Source organism: Salmo trutta, chromosome 5 (assembly GCF_901001165.1).
Source record: "Salmo trutta chromosome 5, fSalTru1.1, whole genome shotgun sequence".
Classification (NCBI taxonomy): Eukaryota; Metazoa; Chordata; class Actinopteri; order Salmoniformes; family Salmonidae; genus Salmo; species Salmo trutta.
This window is the reverse complement of record NC_042961.1, coordinates 31405874-31424541: the sequence shown is the minus strand read 5'-3', so window position 1 is coordinate 31424541 and position 18668 is coordinate 31405874. Positions and strand designations below refer to the sequence as shown.

The following is an 18668-nucleotide window of genomic DNA, read 5'->3' as shown; positions in this document are numbered from 1 at the left end:
TGAGGGAGTGTGCAATTGGCATGCTGACTGCAGGAATGTCCACCAGAGCTGTTGCCAGATAATGAAATGTTTCTATCTCTACCATTAGCCGTCTCCAACGTCGTTTTAGATCATTTGGTAGTACGTCCAACCGGCCTCACAACCGTAGACCACATGTAAACACGCCAGCCCAGGACCTCCACATCCGGCTTCTTCACCTGCGGGATCGTCTGAGACCAGCCGTCCAGACAGCTGATGAAACTGAGGAGTATTTCTGTCTGTAATAAAGCCCTTTTGTGGGGAAAAGCTCATTCTGATTGGCTGCGCCTGGCTCCTCAGTGGGTGGGCCTGGTTCCCAAGTGGGTGCGCCTATGCCCTCACTGCCCACCCATGGCTGCACCCCTGCCCAGTCACGTGAAATCCATAGATTAGGACCTAATGAATTTATTTCAATTGACTTAATTCCTTACATGAACTGTAACTCAGTAAAATTATTGAAATTGTTGCAGGTTGCATTTCTATTTTTGTTCAGTATATGATGTACACGGTCCACCCCATAAAAAGACTGGTAGCCGACCTTCACGTGTGTAGCTTGTTGTTTATGTTGGCCAATCAAAGCGGCAAAATAGGCTCAATGTGTAGCAAGTCGAGTGAGAGTTCACTAATGCAATGCAAGATGGAAGAAAATGAAGGAATTGAGAAGGAGAGAAGGAAATGAGAAGGAATAGGCGACAACGAGCCACCAACAGGTGGCTTATCTGAATAGGTTTGGGGAGAAAGCGCAACATAAGGCCTCAATCAGCCTAGCTAGATACAGCTGGCTTGCTCTTCCTCCATCTGCTCACGACTTAGCTCGCTCCCATCTCACACATACCACCCTCCTTCGCAGAGTGCCTGCCTCTCTCCCTCACGCAGTAGTACCAGTCAAAAGTTTGGACACACTGACTCAGTCAAGGGTTTTTCTTTATTTTTACTATTTTCTACATTGTAGAATAATAGTGAAGACATCTTTAACTATGAAATAACACACATGGAATCATGTAATAAAACCAAAAAGTGTTAAACAAATCAAAATATATTTTATACTTGAGATTCTTCAAAGTAGCCACCCTTTGCCTTGATGACAGGTTTGCACACTCTTGGCATTCTCTCAACCAGCTTCACCTGGAATGCTCTTGAAGGAGTTCCCACATATGTGACCGACCACCTTGATTCTGTCTTATGTAGGTGTAGCTGCTTTTATCCAGTGTTTTTTACATTGGATAAAAGCAGAGACACAGAGCTACAAAGTGGAAAATCATACACTGCATTTGAGGAACAATGGGAAAGTCATCCTGCTTTGAAAGTTGATAAACTTGTAACTTCACTTTTGAGAAAATGGCCTTTGAATGTTTTGGTACACACTGGAAAGCTCTTCTTTGCCGGATAACCGACAAAAAAATTATGATAATATTTAAATAGTGAAATTATTTAAAACCCCCATCCCTACTCTCTGATAACACACCATGTCTACACAGACAGACACACACACACACGCTTTTCAGCAGCTTTGAACAAACCCTTCTATTTTGGTAGCTTTTATTTTGGTACACCAATGATCTCACCCATGAGGCTAAAATCTTATTTTTTTCTCAACTCTAAACAACCTTGAAAATCCAGTGAGATTCCAGGTTCTCCTGGTTTCAAGCATCTGAATCAAATTAACATCAAATATTATTCACATATATCCCCTTCAGCTGTGTCTACCATCCAGGTGCAAGGCCAGCAGTCAAAACCCCTACAAGAAAGAAGTGCTCCCCAGATATTACACCAGAAGAGATCAATAAACCCAGATACCCACAAACACACACACAAACCCCTTAGGCTGCTCTAAGACACTGCAGCCTGAGATCCCTGTTCACTTCATTGGAGACAGCAAGAGATGTGTGTACAGTACACAGCTGAACATATAATCTCTGTGTGTGTGTGCGCACACGTGCGCCAAGGTTATTATAGTAAACAAAAACAAATCATTAAAAAAAGAAATTTGCTGGGCCTCCCGAGTGGCGCAGTGGTCTAAGGCACTGCATCGCAGTGCTCGAGGTGCCACAGCTGATCGTGACTAGGAGACCTATGAGACGGTGCACAATTGGCCCAGCTTCGTCCAGGTTAGGGGAGGATTTGTCCCATGGCGCTCTTGCGACTCCTGTTGCCGGCCAATCGCATGCACGCTGACTTCGATCGCCGGTTGAACAGTGTTTCCTCCGACACATTGGTGTGGCTGGTTTCTGGGTTAAGCGAGCAGTGTCAAGAAGCAGTGTGGCTTGGCAGGGTTGCAGCGATGGGACAAGACTGTAACTACCAATTTGATATCGAAAAAGGGGTAAAAAGTAAAACTTATTTTTTTTGCAAACTCAAATAAAATAATTTACAAACACGTTTGAAAAACTGCAACTATACCAAGAGACAACTATACCAACAGACCATTCTGCCACCTCTGATCTCTTGGCCCTCCCTACGGGAGGGCAGCTCCCATTCAGACCAGTCAGAGCTCTTGTCCTGGCACCCCAATGGTGGAACCAGCTTCCTCCTGAAACTAGGACAGCAGAGTCCCTGCCCATCTTCCGAAAACATCTGAAACCACACCTCTTCAAATAGTACTTTAAATAATCTCACAGCACCCCCCCCACCCCTCTCCCCCTACCCCAAAAAAAGCCTTTTGTGAACTAACACTCGCACTTACATTTTTTTCCCCCTTACTAGCTCTGACTGCTGATAGCTACTTTACTGAGGAAAAATGTACTTACTATGACTGAAATATGTGGTTGTCCCACCTAGCTATCTTAAGATGAATGCACTAACTGTAAGTCGCTCTGGATAAGAGCGTCTGATAAATTATGAAAATGTAAACGTATACTGCAACTATTATCTTTGACTCCAAAACAAACTGAAATAAAATAAAATAAAAACCATCCTGAATTATGTTCAGTTTTAGTGCAAATATTGAATGTGGTTTTCAAACTTTTTTTTCTAATGGGGTTTTCAAGCATCTTAATCTGGCGGGTCACATTGAAATTGACTTTAGAATTCAAAAGGTAGACTCAAAATCAAATCAGAACCACAGACATTGGGCGTGTTTGAATGGTATGGCTAAAGCAACCAACTGTAGAAGAAAGTCAAGGAGTGAAATCGGGGGAGGTGCATCTGCGACAGCGGAAAGTCGGGACACCAATGTGGTTTTCCAACAGCAAGACCAAGATTAACATGTCAGTGTTGTCATTGTTTATAAAAGGTTTTCATTATAATGCCGAAATAAACATGTATCACACCCCCATTTCACACATTCACAAACTGAAATCATAATATAATATTATGTGTACATTGTACAATCAATAAGTGAGAGACTCAAATATCACATTTATTTGTGTATAATTGGTTCCTGTTTTAGCCATGTCTTGGGTCACATTTGCGTGGGTCAAACAAAAAACCCCTAATGATTGGTTGACAATAGATCCTCCCGCAATGCTGGTGATGGCTGCAAGATGAAGTTGGTGAAGAGCAACTGCAGAAACTTGCAGTCATGACCTTTGATCACATGATTTTTGTAAAGTTCATATAGTCGACAATGGGCGCAAGTCCCAGGCCCCAAGGTTCCGGTCTAGAAGCACGCATTCCACTGTACCCAGACAGCACTTTATGTATTGCAGTTTAAGTCTGGGACAGTAAGACAATTCCCATAGATGGCCCCATAGAGAAGTAAAATAAGAAAATTACAAATAAGACACTTTAGTCATCACCTTTGTACACAAAACCTACATTTAATTATTCAAGTAATTGTCTTAGAGGCAGATTTTTTTTCCATCACTCACAGTGGAAGATAATTGTAACGCCCTGGCCATAGAGAGGGGTTTTTTGTTCTTTATTTTGGTTAGGCCAGGGTGCTACATTGGGTGGGCGTTCTATGTTCTTTTTCTAGGTTTTTTGTATTTCTTTGTTTTGGGCCGTGTGTGACACTCAATCAGGCACAGCTGAAGTTCGTTGTTGTTGATTGGGAGTCACACATAAGGAGCAGGTTTTTTCCTTTGGGTTTTGTGGGGGATTTTTTTCTGTCTCGTTCATTTTGACCAGACAGGACTGTTAACTTTCGTTGCTGTTTGATGTTTTGTTATTAGTGGTTCATTTGATTAAATATTTATAATGAATCCACAACCTCCGCTGCATCTTGGTTTTCTTGCGACGACAGCCGTTACAGAATCCCCCACCAAGAAACGGACCAAGCAGCGGAGGAAGGAGAAGAGCTATCGGGACTCATGGACGTTGGAGAAAATGGAGAGGATCGTTCAGGATTCCTGGAGATGGGAGGAATTACTGGACGAAGGTGGACCATGGGCTCAAGCTGGGGAGTATCGCCGCCCGCAGTGGGAGATCGAGGCGGCGATAGCTGAGAGGCGCTGGTACGAGGCAAGGGAGCGTGACGGACACGGGAGGCAGCCCCCCAAATTTTTTTTGGGGGGGCACACGGGGAGATTGGCGGAGTCAGGCGGTAGACCTGAGCCAACTCCCCGTGCTTACAGGAGGCAGCGCAGTACTGGTCAGGCACCGTGTTATTCGGTAAAGCGCACGGTGTCCCCAGTACGCATTGATAGCCCGGAGCGCTACATGCCAGCCCCCCGCAAGTGCCATGCGAGAGCAGGCATGGAGCCAGGACGGGTTGTGCCAGCTCAGCGCGTCTGGTCTCCAGTGCGCCTCCTCGGTCCAGGTTATCCTGCGCCGGCGTTGCGCACTGGGTCTCCAGGGCGCTGGGAGGGTCCAGTTCGCCCAATGCCTGCTCTCCGCCCGTGCCGGGCCAAAGTGGGCATTCAGCCTGGAGTAAGCATGTCGAGTGTCCGTACCAGAACTCCAGTGCTCCCCCACAGCCCGGTTTATCCTGTGCCTCCTCCTCGGTCCAGGCCTCGAGTGGGTCTCCCCATCCTAGTCCGTCCTGTCCCTCCTCCTAGGTCCAGGCCTCCAATGGGTCTCTCCATCCTGGTCCGTCCTGTGCCTCCTCCCAGGACTAGGCCTCCAGAGTGGCCCGCTTGTCAGGAGCTGCCAGAGTGGCCCACTTGTCAGGAGCTGCCAGAGTGGCCCGCTTGTCAGGAGCTGCCAGAGTGGCCCGCTTGTCAGGAGCTGCCAGAGTGGCCCGCTTGTCAGGAGCTGCCAGAGTGGCCCGCTTATCAGGAGCTGCCAGAGTGGCCCGCTTGTCAGGAGCTGCCAGAATGGCCCGCTTGTCAGGAGCTGCCAGAGTGGCCCGCCTGTCAGGAGCTGCCAGAGTGGCCCGCCTGTCAGGAGCTGCCAGAGTGGCCCGCCTGTCCGGATCTGCCATCGCCGCCCGCCAGCCGGGCGCAGCCATCGCCGCTCGCCAGCCAGGCGCAGCCAGGGTCGTCCGCCAGCCGGGCGCAGCCATCGCCGCCCGCCAGCCGGGCGCAGCCATCGCCGCCCGCCAGCCGGGCGCAGCCAGGGTCATCCGCCAGTCGGGCGCAGCAAGGGTCGCACGCCAGCCGGGCGCAGCCAGGGTCATCCGCCAGCCGGGCGCAACAAGGGTCGCCCGCCAGCCGGGCGAAGTCAAGGTCGCCCACCAGACCTTCGGCGCGGCCAGGTACGCCACCTAAGAGGGCGACGCCAAGGGTGGGGCAGAGGCCACGTCCCGCACCTGAGCCGCTGCCGTAAGAAGGCACATCCGGACCCTCCCCTTCAGTGTCAGGTTTTGCGGCCGGAGTCCGCACCTTGGGGGGGTACTGTAACGCCCTGGCCATAGAGAGGGGTTTTTTGTTCTTTATTTTGGTTAGGCCAGGGTGTTACATTGGGTGGGCGTTCTATGTTCTTTTTCTAGGTTTTTTGTATTTCTTTGTTTTGGGCCGTGTGTGACTCCCAATCAGGCACAGCTGAAGTTCGTTGTTGTTGATTTGGAGTCACACATAAGGAGCAGGTTTTTTCCTTTGGGTTTTGTGGGGGATTGTTTTCTGTCTCGTTCGTTTTGACCAGACAGGACTGTTAGCTTTCGTTGCTGTTTGATGTTTTGTTATTAGTGGTTCATTTTATTAAATATTTATAATGAATCCACAACCTCCGCTGCACCTTGGTTTTCTTGCGACGACAGCCGTTACAATAATAAAAATTTTATATTCATCCACTGTCTGTCATGTTTCTGGACGCTGTCTCAAGTTAATTTATAAGCTCAGTGAGCAAGTAGGAAAATGTTTATCCCAGAATGCAACACACTTTGAAATGCGGTGACCAACAATGGATGGTCACCGACTTGGCAAAAGTGATCCACTCGAACGCGCCCATTGAGATGAACATGATACAAGACCTTGCTCTTTCACAGTAACACAAGATTATCTGAGCATGTGCACTTCAAGCTGCTACAATGTGGTGGCTACCGGGCCAAAACAGTGGAGAAGTTTAGCCTTCTGAACTCCTCCTGTTTACTTCATGTATCTACATCATCTCGCTGAGTCTACGGTGAAACCTAACCTAAACTATGACCTGACCCATCACCTTATGAATTACTCCCCCACAGAGGCAAGTGCCAAAAACACAAAAACTATACAACACATAAATGGTAGGGATGTGCGTCTTTCCCTTTCAAGACCATTCAATACATATCTAGATACATGGGCTCCGATTCGATACAGGAACGATACAGTTCGTTTTAGTTTGAAACCAATCGGTGAGATTCGGTATGATTAGAGAACGAATCAATGCAATTCAGTTCGATGCAATACGATTCTATTATAAATACAAATCTGCTGCTGCTGGAGCTCTTGAGCTGGGCCTCTCTGGATATGTCTGAGCTGACTTCTGTGTGTGTATATGTGTGTTAGGGATGTGACAAATGGACAATTATTCATAACGTTTAAACAGACATCCCCCCCATTAAAATAATAAGAAAAAAATCATAACATTTCATGTAAATTCACCAGTGGTGTAAGTAGTTTTTTGTACTTTAGCATTTATATTTGACAACTTTTACTTTACTAATTGTCTAATTCACACGCTTATCATGAGAACATCCCTGGTCATCCCCACTGCTTCTTATCTTGCGGACTCACTAAACACATGCTTCATTTGTAAATTATGTCTGAGTGTTAGAGCATGCCCCTGGCTATCCGTAAATAAAAAAACAGGAAAATGATGCTGTCTGGTTTGCTTTATATAAGGAGTTATTGATATTTATACTTTTACTTTTGATACTTAAGTATATTTTAGCAATTACATTTACTTTTGATACTTAAGTATATTTAACACCAAATACTTATTTACTTTGACTCAAGTAGTATTTTACTGGGTGACATTCACTTTTACTTGAGTCATTTTCTATTAAGGTATTGTCATAACTCTCCTGTGATGATCTGAAGGATCAGGTTACAGTGGGTCCGCTCTACAGCGTGCTCTCTCTCGAAGAGGGGGAGAGCGGGAAGTCGGCTGTTTTATGGCGGTCGTAAAATATGCTGCCTCTATGCTCTGTAGTGTTCGAGTTTGGAATGTAAACTGTGGAACACAGAGAGACACTTGGACAATCAAAAGTTTGAATAATTAAGCAATATTTATATGTTTGAGAATGTGGGAATGGTCCAGGGGTATTTAAAGAACAATCCTGTCAAAGTTGTTTCATTTGGTGACCTCATGAAAGAGAGGAGACCAACATTACTGTATCTCTGGTTGTGTACACCTTCCAATTATGGGGTTTACATCTGATGGTTGTGTAAAATATATGATTACATATTAAACTATTTGTGAAAATATAAAATGTGATGTTAGCCTTCTAAATGAGAGCATGGATTTTCATATAACGTTTACTAGTCAGTGGTCACACCCCCGTGAGCACAGACATCACATTAGGTGTCATAGAACCGCCCCTTCTTCCACAGAGTACAAAACCCACTTCCAACAAAATGTACATTAAGTCAGAGAACGCCGGTATGGAGTACCCACTTTGGAATGGCTACAATTCTATGCGCCATCAGAACAGAAAATATGGAGCTGACGCTACATGTCAAAATGGTTAAGAACTACAACTGTATAGACCCAGGAGACCAGACAGCGTGTAGTGTTGGCTACCCGGCTGGAAATGGTTAAACTCTGAGACTATCAATCACTACAGAATAAGAGCAAACCCTAGACATAGAATTACTAGTCTGCAGCTGGAAATTACGTAAATCTAGTACGAGAATACCGACAACCACGGAAGCATCTATTCTATGCAACGACCATCTGTATGCCTGACGTATCCATTACAACAGACACTATCCAGAGCAGCAGAGAAAGCAACAACTACGAAAGACATTGTGACTTCTGGGGAAGTTAACCAGAGACTCTCTGATGACGGACGGACCGGTGATTCGAACAGAGAAGACAACGACAACATACGTGCATAAATATATATATTGCAATTATTTTTGAATGAGCGGCCGTTTGTGTGCAAAGGATTAGCATTTCAATTACTATAATTATCAACTGTGTGTAGTGAATTCATTTTGTCTTATCCCGCTTTTTATCTGTCCCCACCCCTTCCACTGTCACCCCTTCCATTGTCTACCAAGCCGTCATACTGGTTTAGCCCACTAGGGACTATCAATGCATTGTGTTAGTAACCAATAACTATATTGCTTGTTTATGTATTTCTGTGATTTGTTTAGTTAGTCAGTAAATAAATAATTAGGCCAATTTGTATATCGCGGACTCATTTTGGAGACTAGGGTTCGGGCAGATATCCAAGGGTTTGCGACGTTCAATAATGAGATCTGATGAGGTAATAATGATACATTAATAGAAGACTAATCAAATGAAATCTTATTTGTCACATACACATGGTTAGCAGATGTTAATGCGAGTGTAGCGAAATGCTTATGCTTCTAGTTCCGACCATACAGTAATATCTAACAAGGAATCTAACAATTTCACGACAACTACCTTATACACACAAGTGTAAAGGAATGAATAAGAATATGTACATAAAAATATATATGGATGAGCGATGGCCGAACGGCATAGGCAAGATGCAGTAGATGGTATAGAGTACAGTATATACATATGAGATGAGTAGTGTAGGGTATGTAAACATTATATAAAGTGGCATAGTTTAAAGTGACTAGTGATACATTTATTACATCCCATTGTTAATTATTAAAGTGGCTAGAGATTGAGTCAGTATGTTGGTAGCAGCCACTAATCGATAAGATATGAAAATATCTGAAGAGTTGATTTGGGAAATAGAGACTCTATAAACATTTTCCCGTGGTGCCCCGACTTCCTAGTTAATTAAAGTTGACATGATTAGTTTAATCACGTAATAATAATCACACAGAGAATGAATTTGATAAAATAACAGTCTTCACATTTAATGATAGTCACAGACCGACATTATCTTTACTTTTACTCAAGTATGAAAATTGGGTACTTTTTCCACCACTGGAATTCACAATGAAGATGGTCTTCATCGCGCTTCCCACGCGGAGAGAGAAAATTGTATCATTTATGCTGCTGCTCTTGCTTTTCACGATAGTGGTGCATGTAGCTTGTTGTTGTTGTCGTTCAATCAAGAGTCATCAAAGGCTACAATCATAGAGCTAGAGCCATGTGGCAAGTTATTAGGAGACATCTAACACTACTGTTAAAAAGTTTGGGGTCACGTAGAAACTGAAACTTGAGCTTTGATTGGTTCTCTCAAATGTGAATTTTTCCTGGGGCGATTTGAAAATCCAACAGTCGTTTTGAAAGGGGGCAATGCTCTGGGGCTGTCCATGTGGGTGTTTAAGTGAGAAAGACACAGAGGAGAACCAATCAGTAAAAAAGCACGGCATCGTGCCGACAATATCAAAACAGCCTTTCCAGACTGAAGTCCGGAGGACTTCGAGTTTGGTGTCAGCCAGACTACAGGTTTGCCACCAGTGATGAGGAACCTTTGAAAGCTCATTCAAATCCCAACAACCTGCCCACTCGACCCAATCCCCTTCTCCAGACCATCTCTGGAGACCTTCTCCCATTCTTCACTTCCCTCATCAACTCATCCCTGACTACTGGCTGCGCTCCCCTCCTCAAGAAACCAACACTCTATCCCTCTGATGTAAAAAAACGACAGACTAGAAACCCTTTTTTCTTTTCTTTCCAAAACACTTGAGCATGCGGTCTCTGACCAACTCTTTCGTTATCTCTCTCAGCACAATTTTCTTGACTCTAACCAGTCAGGCTTCAAGGCGACTCACTCAACTGAGACCACTCTCCGCTGTGTCACGGAGGCTCTCCGCTCTGCCAAAGCTGACTCTGTCCTCTGTTCTCATCCTCCTAGATCGATCCGCTGCCTTCGACACCGTGAACCATCAGATCCTCCTCTCCACCCTCTCAGGGTTGGGCGGATCAGGCTCTGCACACTCCTGGATTGCATCCTACCTGGCAGATCGCTCCTACCAGGTGGCATAGAGAGAATCTGTGTCTGCACCCTGTGCGCTCACTACTGGTGTACCCCAGGATTCAGTTCTAGGCCCTCTCCTCTTTTCTCTTTACACCAAGACACTCTGTTGTCATATCCTCACATGGTTTCTTCTATCATTGCTATGCAGATGACACTCAAATACTCTTCTCCTTCCCCATGCTGACACCCAGGTGGCGACACGCATCGCTGTGTGCCTGCCAGACATCTCCGCTTAGATGTCGGCCCCCCACCTCAAGCTCAACAAAACTAAGCTGCTCTTCCTCCCGAGAAAGGCCTGCCCACTCCAAGACCTCTGCACCAAGGTTGACAACTCCACGGTGTCCCCCTCACAGAGTGCAAAGAACCTTGGCATGACCCTGGACAACACTCGGTCATTCTCTGCAAATATCAAAGCAGTGACCCGCTCCTGTAGGTTCATGCTCTACAACATCTTGGCCATCCCACCCTTATGGGAGGGAGGCTTCTGCTCAGCCCAGTCAAAGCTCTTCTCTGTCCTGGCACACCAATGGTGGAACAAGCTTCGCCCTAAAGTCAGGACAATGGAGTCCCTGCCCATCTTTCGAAAATGTCTGAAACCCTACCTCTTTGAAGAGTATGTTAAATAACTCTCACAGCGCCCCCTGGTCAAAAGTAGTACATAGAAGCAATAGGGTGCCATTTGGGACGCAGACTCTGTAAAATTGCATTACACTGCACAGTTCCAGAAATAACATTCCTTAGCATGCAACATTACCCTTCCAATTCATTAAGGCCTGAGCTGTGATAACAAACAAAGAGCTATAGACGCCAACACAGGGGTTCCACCTCACCGGGGTTCCACCTCACTGGGCCTCAAAGAACTCCAGTTACACATACGCCACATAGACAGACAGAGGAGGACAGATAGCCTTGGACAATGGGCTATTTGAAGAGGAGGTGGAGGAAGATCGAGGTTGTGGAGGAGGGGAGGGGGAGAGGTGGAAGAAGAGATGGAGGAAGAGGTAGAGGAGAGGGAATGGAGGGAGAAGGCGTAAACAAGGTGAAAAGGAGGGTAGAGGACGGGTGTCTACCGGGACTTGTTGGTGAGAAGCTCAGTGTCATAGTACCACTCCACAGTGGGCTCTGGGACAGCGGTGAACTGACAGTGGAAGACAGCCTCCTCATTCTTCAGGACAACCTGGTCCCTTGGGGTCACTACTGGCCGGGGGAAACTCTTATCTGAGAGAAAGAGACAGAGAGAGAGACACATCACTACATCTGTGGGCATCAGTCCATAAAAACACAACACATGCACGGGCATGCCGCACAGATGCACACGCATCACAGACACATGCAAAACACCCACACTCACACATGCAAAACACCCACACACACACACACTCACATACACACATTTCATACCAGGTTTTACTCAACGTTGCTAACAGCAATGTGAGGTAGGCAGGGGGCCTTCAGGAGGTTCAGAATGTCAACACCTCTCGGCCCCAGGGAGACTTAATGAGGTCAGTAAGCACATTCCATAACTAGGCTCACGGCAAAACCATGACAGGGCATCCCGCCCTCCTACATCCCCAGAACCAAACAGGCCATTCTCCCCCATCTTCTCTCCCCTATACCAATAGGTCATTTGATAAATTAAATTAATCTTGTAATTGTCAGAAAGATTCCAGAATGTCTTCTTTGATTAGTTGATGGACATACTGTAATTAAAGGCAGGCCCAGATTCTAAACCCTGTTTTTACCATCAGGCCCTAATGGTCTTACGTCAGTTAGCACAACATTCGTTTAGGGACTGCGGATCGTGTAGCAAGACAACGGAGCCTAACAGGGCATCCTCTCTCCTCTCCTCTCCCACCAGAACCTGTCTGCCAGTCAAACACACCCACTCTCCAGGCCCTGTTTTGGGCTGCAGCTGGCTTGGCGTGACCAGTGAGGTGTCAGAGTCACAGGGTTTACCTCTAAATACCTAGCCACAGCTTAGGTCAGAAAGTGCAGACTGTAGCCCTTTAAATATGATTTTGGACATTTGAATTCGTGTCTAATCCCCCTAATCCAGGTCTATGGATAAGGCTCTTCAGATTTCACAGCCATAAAGAGATGTGGGTGCCAGAAACCCCATTAGGGTGTTCTAAACAGAGCAAAGCTGAACGCTAACTGAGCAGAGCAGCACACACCTCGGCAGACCTTGATTAAAATACTATTTGAAATGTTTGCTTAAGCCTGCCTTAAGAGTGCCAGGTGGACGGGGTATGGGCTTTTAGGAATTTTATATTGGTTACATTGCAATAAGCAAGCTCAATCAAGCATTGGAAATGATTTCAAACATTATTTGAACTCAGGTTTGTACTTGTGCTACCCACAATGTGAGCAGGCCATACTGTACTTAGGGACCTGTCCAAAGCTGTCTGTCAACTATTCACTTATACTGAAGGACTATGCGAGTGCACTGTGCAGCGGGTGGAAACTCAACAATTATCTTTTTATTTATTTATATCTTTTCTCCATCCAAGTGCTAATCCGGTGTGTGTGCGGTGTGGTGTGTCTATGCGTGCATGCGTGTGTGCGTGTAAGCAGCACAGGTGGCTAATTGGAGTGGAGATCAGGTTCCTCCAATAGATGTGCTCCTGACTGAGTACTCTATTTTGTGTGGTGATGTACTCAGGGGCACATTTCCACACACGCATACTGTGTAATGAGCAAAAATGTATACAGAAACCAGGACAAAAATACAGGGACTCATACTGTGAAATTGTGCTTATTGAAATACAACAGAATCACCAAAAATTAAAAAAAACTGTTAAATGGAATTTCGGGAATAAACTGAGGAAGCTAATGTTTATATGTACAGCACCTTTACAATAAGTGGATTTGTGTGATTTATAGTGCGTGTGAGAGAGTGGCTGTGGCTACTTACATAACTTACACAACGGTAGGCCCTGTAGTAATCACATTACAGGCTCTCTCTTCACACTAATGGTCCACAGTTACACATTCACTGCAGAACAAATCTCATAGTGCCGCCAGGCCTCTAACAGGCCTATCAGGTGACAAAACACACCATGACAGGTGTGAAAATATTTATGAAAAGTGGAAAATATGCTAACACACCATAACATTTATTTTGTTTTATTAACGTCACACTGTTGCCTGGCTCAACAGAGCAGCAGCCACACAGTGTGTGTGTGTGTGTGTGTGTGTGTGTGTGTGTGTGTGTGTGTGTGTGTGTGTGTGTGTGTGTGTGTGTGTGTGTGTGTATGTATGTATGTGTGGTTCTTTTAAAGACCATGCTGCAAAGGCAGGAACGAGAAAATGCAACTCAGTAATGGGGCCAAATTGCCAGGGGGACCAAAGTGTGTGCGATGTCAACAAAGAGAACAGGATTATGAAGCAGCATTTACTGAGAAGCGGAGCCCACACCCACATGTACTAAAACACACACACAGAATAAATGTGCACAGACAAAAAAGATGCATGCACACACACACACACACACACACACACACACACACACACACACACACATTCCACTCCCCCACCCACACATACCTATGATGTTGAGGGTGAAGTTGGCGTTGCTGCACACATGGCCGGCTGCATTCTTGGCACAGCAGTAGTACAGGCCGTTGTCGTCGGGGCTGGCACTCTTGAAGGTGAGGGTGCGCTCTTTGTTGTTGATTTGGTGGGTCTTCTCTGTCAACCTCATCCCATCCCGAAACCACTGGCACGTAGGCCTGAGGGAGAAGGAGAATAGAGGAGGCAGTTCAGTGGAAAGTAAAATTCCGTATTTCATATTACAATACACATACTGTAATATACAGTTGAAGTCGGAAGTTTACATACACCTTAGCCAAATACATTTAAACTCAGTTTTTCACAATTCCTGACATTTAGTCCTAGTAGAAATTCCCTGTCTAAGGTCAGTTAGGATCACCACTTTATTTTAAGAATGTGAAATGTCAGAATAATACTAGAAAATGATTTATTTCAGCTTTTATTTCTTTCATCACATTCCCAGTGGGTCAGACATTTACATACACTCAATTAGTATTTGGTAGCATTGCCTTTAAATTGTTTAACTTGGGTCAAACGTTTCGGGTAGCCTTCCACAAGCTTCCCACAATAAGTTTGGTGAATTTTGGCCCATTCTTCCTGACAGAGCTGGTGTAACTGAGTCAGGTTTGTAGGCCTCCTTGCTCGCACACGCTTTTTCAGTTCTGCCCACAAATTTTCTGTAGGATTGAGGTCAGGGCTTTGTGATGGCCACTCTAATACCTTGACTTTGTTGTCCTTGAACAATTTTGACACAACTTTGGAAGTATGCTTGGGGTCATTGTCCATTTGGAAGACCCATTTGCGACCAAGCCTTAACTTCCTGACTGATGTGTTGAGATGTTGCTTCAATACATCCACATAATTTTCCATCTATTTTGTGAAGTGCACCAGTCCCTCCTGCAGCAAAGCACTCCCACAACATGATGCTGCCACCCCCGTGCTTCACGATTGGGATGGTGTTCTTCGGCTTGCAAGCCTCCCACTTTGTCTTCCAAACATAACGATGGTCATTATGGCCAAAGATTTCTATTTGTGTTTCATCAGACCATAGGACATTTCTCCAAAAAGTACAATCTTTGTCCCCATGTGCAGTTGCAAACCGTAGTCTGACTTTTTTATGGTGGTTTTGGAGCAGTGGCTTCTTCCTTGCTGAGCGGCCTTTCAGGTTATGTCAATATAGGACTCATTTTACTGTGGATATAGATACTTCTGTACCTGTTTCCTCCAGCATATTCACAGGGTCCTTTGCTGTTGTTCTGGGATTGATTTGCACATTTCGCACCAAAGTACATTCATCTCTAAGAGACAGAACGCATTTCCTTCCTGACCGGTATGACAGCCGCGTGGTCCCATGGTGTTTATACTTGCGTACTATTGTTTGTACAGATGAACGTGGTACCTTCAGGCATCTGGAAATCGCTCCCAAGGATGAACCAGACTTGTCTACAATTTTTGGTCTTGGCTGATTTCTTTAGATTTTCCCATGATGTCAAGCAAAGAGGCACTGACTTTGAAGGTAGGCCTTGAAATACATCCACAGGTACACCTCCAATTGACTCAAATTATGTCAATTAGCTTATCAGAAGCTTCTAAAGCCATAACATCATTTTCGGGAATTTTCCAAGCTGTTTAAAGGCACAGTCAACTTAGTGTATGTAAACTTCTGACCCACTGGAATTTTGATACTGTGAATTATAAGTGAAATAATCTGTTTGTAAACAATTGTTGGAAAATGACTTGTGTCATGCACAAAGTAGATGTCCTAACTGACTTGCCAAAACTATAGTCTGTTAACAAGACATTTATGGAGTGATTGAAAAACGAGTTTAATGACTCCAACCTAAGTGTATGTAAACTTCCGACTTCAACTGTAAATACGGTATCAAAGCAAGTATTGTGTAATGGCACATAGTATAAATACCGTAAAATGTACTGCATCATACTGTAAAAAAGTTAATGATAGCATAATCAGAATGAATGAATGCATTAAAGTTAGTGAGGGGAGGGGTTTGTATTTCACAGTATTTTACTGTAATTACAAGGGATTAGTGTAAACAGGTTGGCTGCTTGGTAAAGTGTTTACAGATTATAGAATATTAGTGCATTTTTTGTGTTTTACATCACTTTCACTTCTCGAGGCCCTAAACGGGTTTCAAACTGGCAGCGACTACAGAGCAAAACGGACCAAAAGGACATGGCAAAATGCTCAATCATTTAAGGTTTAAAACTTGCTGCCACTCCAACCTGTCCCCTATACATTTCAAAATGATAAAGCTGTAACGGCTGTAACGGTCCAAAACAAAGAAATACAAAAACATAGAAAATTAACATAGAACGCCCACCCAATGTAACACCCTGGCCTAACCAAAATAAAGAACAAAAACCCCTCTCTAAGGCCAGTACCCCCCCCCCCCAAGGTGCGGACTCCGGCCGCAAAACCTGACACTGAAGGGGAGGGTCCGGGTGGGCCTTCTTACGGCGGCGGCTCAGGTGCGGGACGTGGCCTCTGTTCCACCCTTGGCGTCGCCAAGTTGCACCCGGCTGGCGGGCGGCGATGGCTGCGCCTGGCTGGCGGCGATGGCTGTGCCCGGCTGGCGGGCGGCGATGACTGCGCCCGGCTGGCGGGCGACCCTGACTGCGCTGGCCCAGGATTCACCAGGGCGCAGGCACAGGACTAACCAGGCTGGCGGGCGGCTCTGGCGGCTCCGGACAGGCGGGCGGCTCTGGCGGCTCCTGACTGGCGGGCGGCTCTGGCGGCTCCTGACTGGTGGGCGGCTCTGGACTGTCGAGGCTGGGCTGACGCACTAGAAGCTTGATGCGTGGTGCTGGTACTGGACGTGCCAGCCTGGAGACACGCACCTCAGGGCTAGTGCGTGGAGCGGGAAACACTGGACCGTAGAGGCGTTCTGGCGGTCTCGAGCGCAGGACTGGTATCACCCGTACTGGCTGGATGCCCACTTTCCCCTGGCACATGCGGGGCGCTGGTACTGCGCATACCGGCCTGAAAATACCCGGCCTTGTCACAGCACCCATCACCCCAAAGCACGGGACAGGTCTGCCCAAAAAGGGTACGGGGAGCTGGCCTGGGGCTCCATCCACGCCCAGCCAAACTACCCTTGTGCCCCCACCCAAAAAAATTATTGGGGCTGCCTCTCAGACTCCCTTAACTCCTCCATAGCCCTGGAAATGCTTATCCTTAGTTCTGTCCATGTCTCACGATAGTCCATCCGTTGCTCCCTCCTCCGCTGCTTGGTCCATTTTTGATGGGTAATTCTGTAACGGCTGTCGTCGGAAGAAGACCAAGGTGCAGCAGAGGATGTGTTCATCATTATAATTTTAATAGAACAACGTGAACACTATACAAAAAACAAGAAAACTGACAGCCAAAACAGTCCTGTCAGGTGCAAACACTAACAGAAACAATTACCCACAAAACCCAAAGGAAAAACATGCTCCTTATGTGTGACTCCCAATCAGCAACAACGAGCTTCAGCTGTGCCTGATTGGGAGCCACACACGGCCCAAAACAAAGAAATACAAAAACATAGAAAAAATAACATAGAACGCCCACCCAATGTAACACCCTGGCCTAACCAAAATAAAGAACAAAAACCCCTCTCTATGGCCAGGGCGTTACAAAAGCACTATAACCACATAGGACTTAAATTGGTACAGCATTCTTACTCACAGCTGCAACAAATATAGCCTCTTACAAGGCACACCTCAAAATATATTAATGAGACAGAAACAACAATACCATGAACTCACTAGTGGTCAAAAGGTTTTTGGCGATCTAAAGATACGGTACGCTACTGTATTCTGTGGGTGGAATTACAGTACCATTCGAAATACAGCAATTATTTCACCGCCCACAACATTTTCCCACAATGCACCATCATTTACAGTATGCTGCAGTTAAACATTTCAGAGAATTTTATTGTTGACAATTCCCCAAATGGCTGTATAAATTAGTTTTCCATTATCCGTTTTCCGTTAAAGAGAGTGAGGAGGGCATGAGACGGTCTTTTACAATAAAATATTTACATAAACATTTACAATAAAATGTAATTTTTTCTACAATGTAAATTTGGGATCTGCAATTCCCTGCATCACAAGCGGGAAAAGCATGGTTATGTCCGTGTTAGCCCTTTACTTCTAAAGAGGAGTGAGGAGGGTATGAGAAAGGTCACGAGGGAGTCTTTTCAGTATGGGGACCAGAGCAGATTGTCAGAACAGTTGTTGCATGTACGGTGCATTCGGAAAGTATTCAGACCCCTTAACTTTTTCCACATTTTGTTATCTTACAGCCTTATTCTAAAATGTATTAAATCGTTTTTCCCCCTCATCAATCTACACACAATACCCTTTAATGACAAAGCAAAAACAGGTTTTAAGAAATGTTAGCAAATGTATTAAAAATAAAAAACTGAAATATTCCATTTACATAAGTATTCAGGACCCTTTACTCAGTACTTTGTTGAAGAACCTTTGGCAGAGATTACAGCCTTGAGTCTTCTTGGGTATGAAAATACAAGCTTGGCACACCTGTATTTCGGGAGTTTCTCCCATTCATCTCTGCAGATCCTCTCAAGCTCTCTCAGGTTGGATGGGGAGCGTTGGTGCACAGCTATTTTAAGGTCTCTCCAGAGATGTTTTATCGGGTTCAAGTCCGGGCTCTGGCTGGGCCACTCAAGGACATTCAGAGACT

The 18668-nt window shown here is 45.4% G+C and overlaps 1 protein-coding gene across 2 annotated transcripts in view; it reads right to left on the bottom strand.

Annotated features, from left to right (window-relative positions):
* ptk7b (protein tyrosine kinase 7b) overlaps positions 1-18668 on the bottom strand; it is a 201489-nt gene that overhangs the window by 42985 nt on the left and 139836 nt on the right. For both annotated transcript variants that reach the window (XM_029753378.1, XM_029753380.1), the window contains 2 exons: positions 13955-14139; positions 11479-11626 (listed from right to left, as the gene is read on the bottom strand). In XM_029753378.1, coding sequence (XP_029609238.1) covers positions 11479-11626; positions 13955-14139 — 333 coding nt within the window. The remainder of the gene's footprint in view (positions 1-11478; positions 11627-13954; positions 14140-18668) is intronic.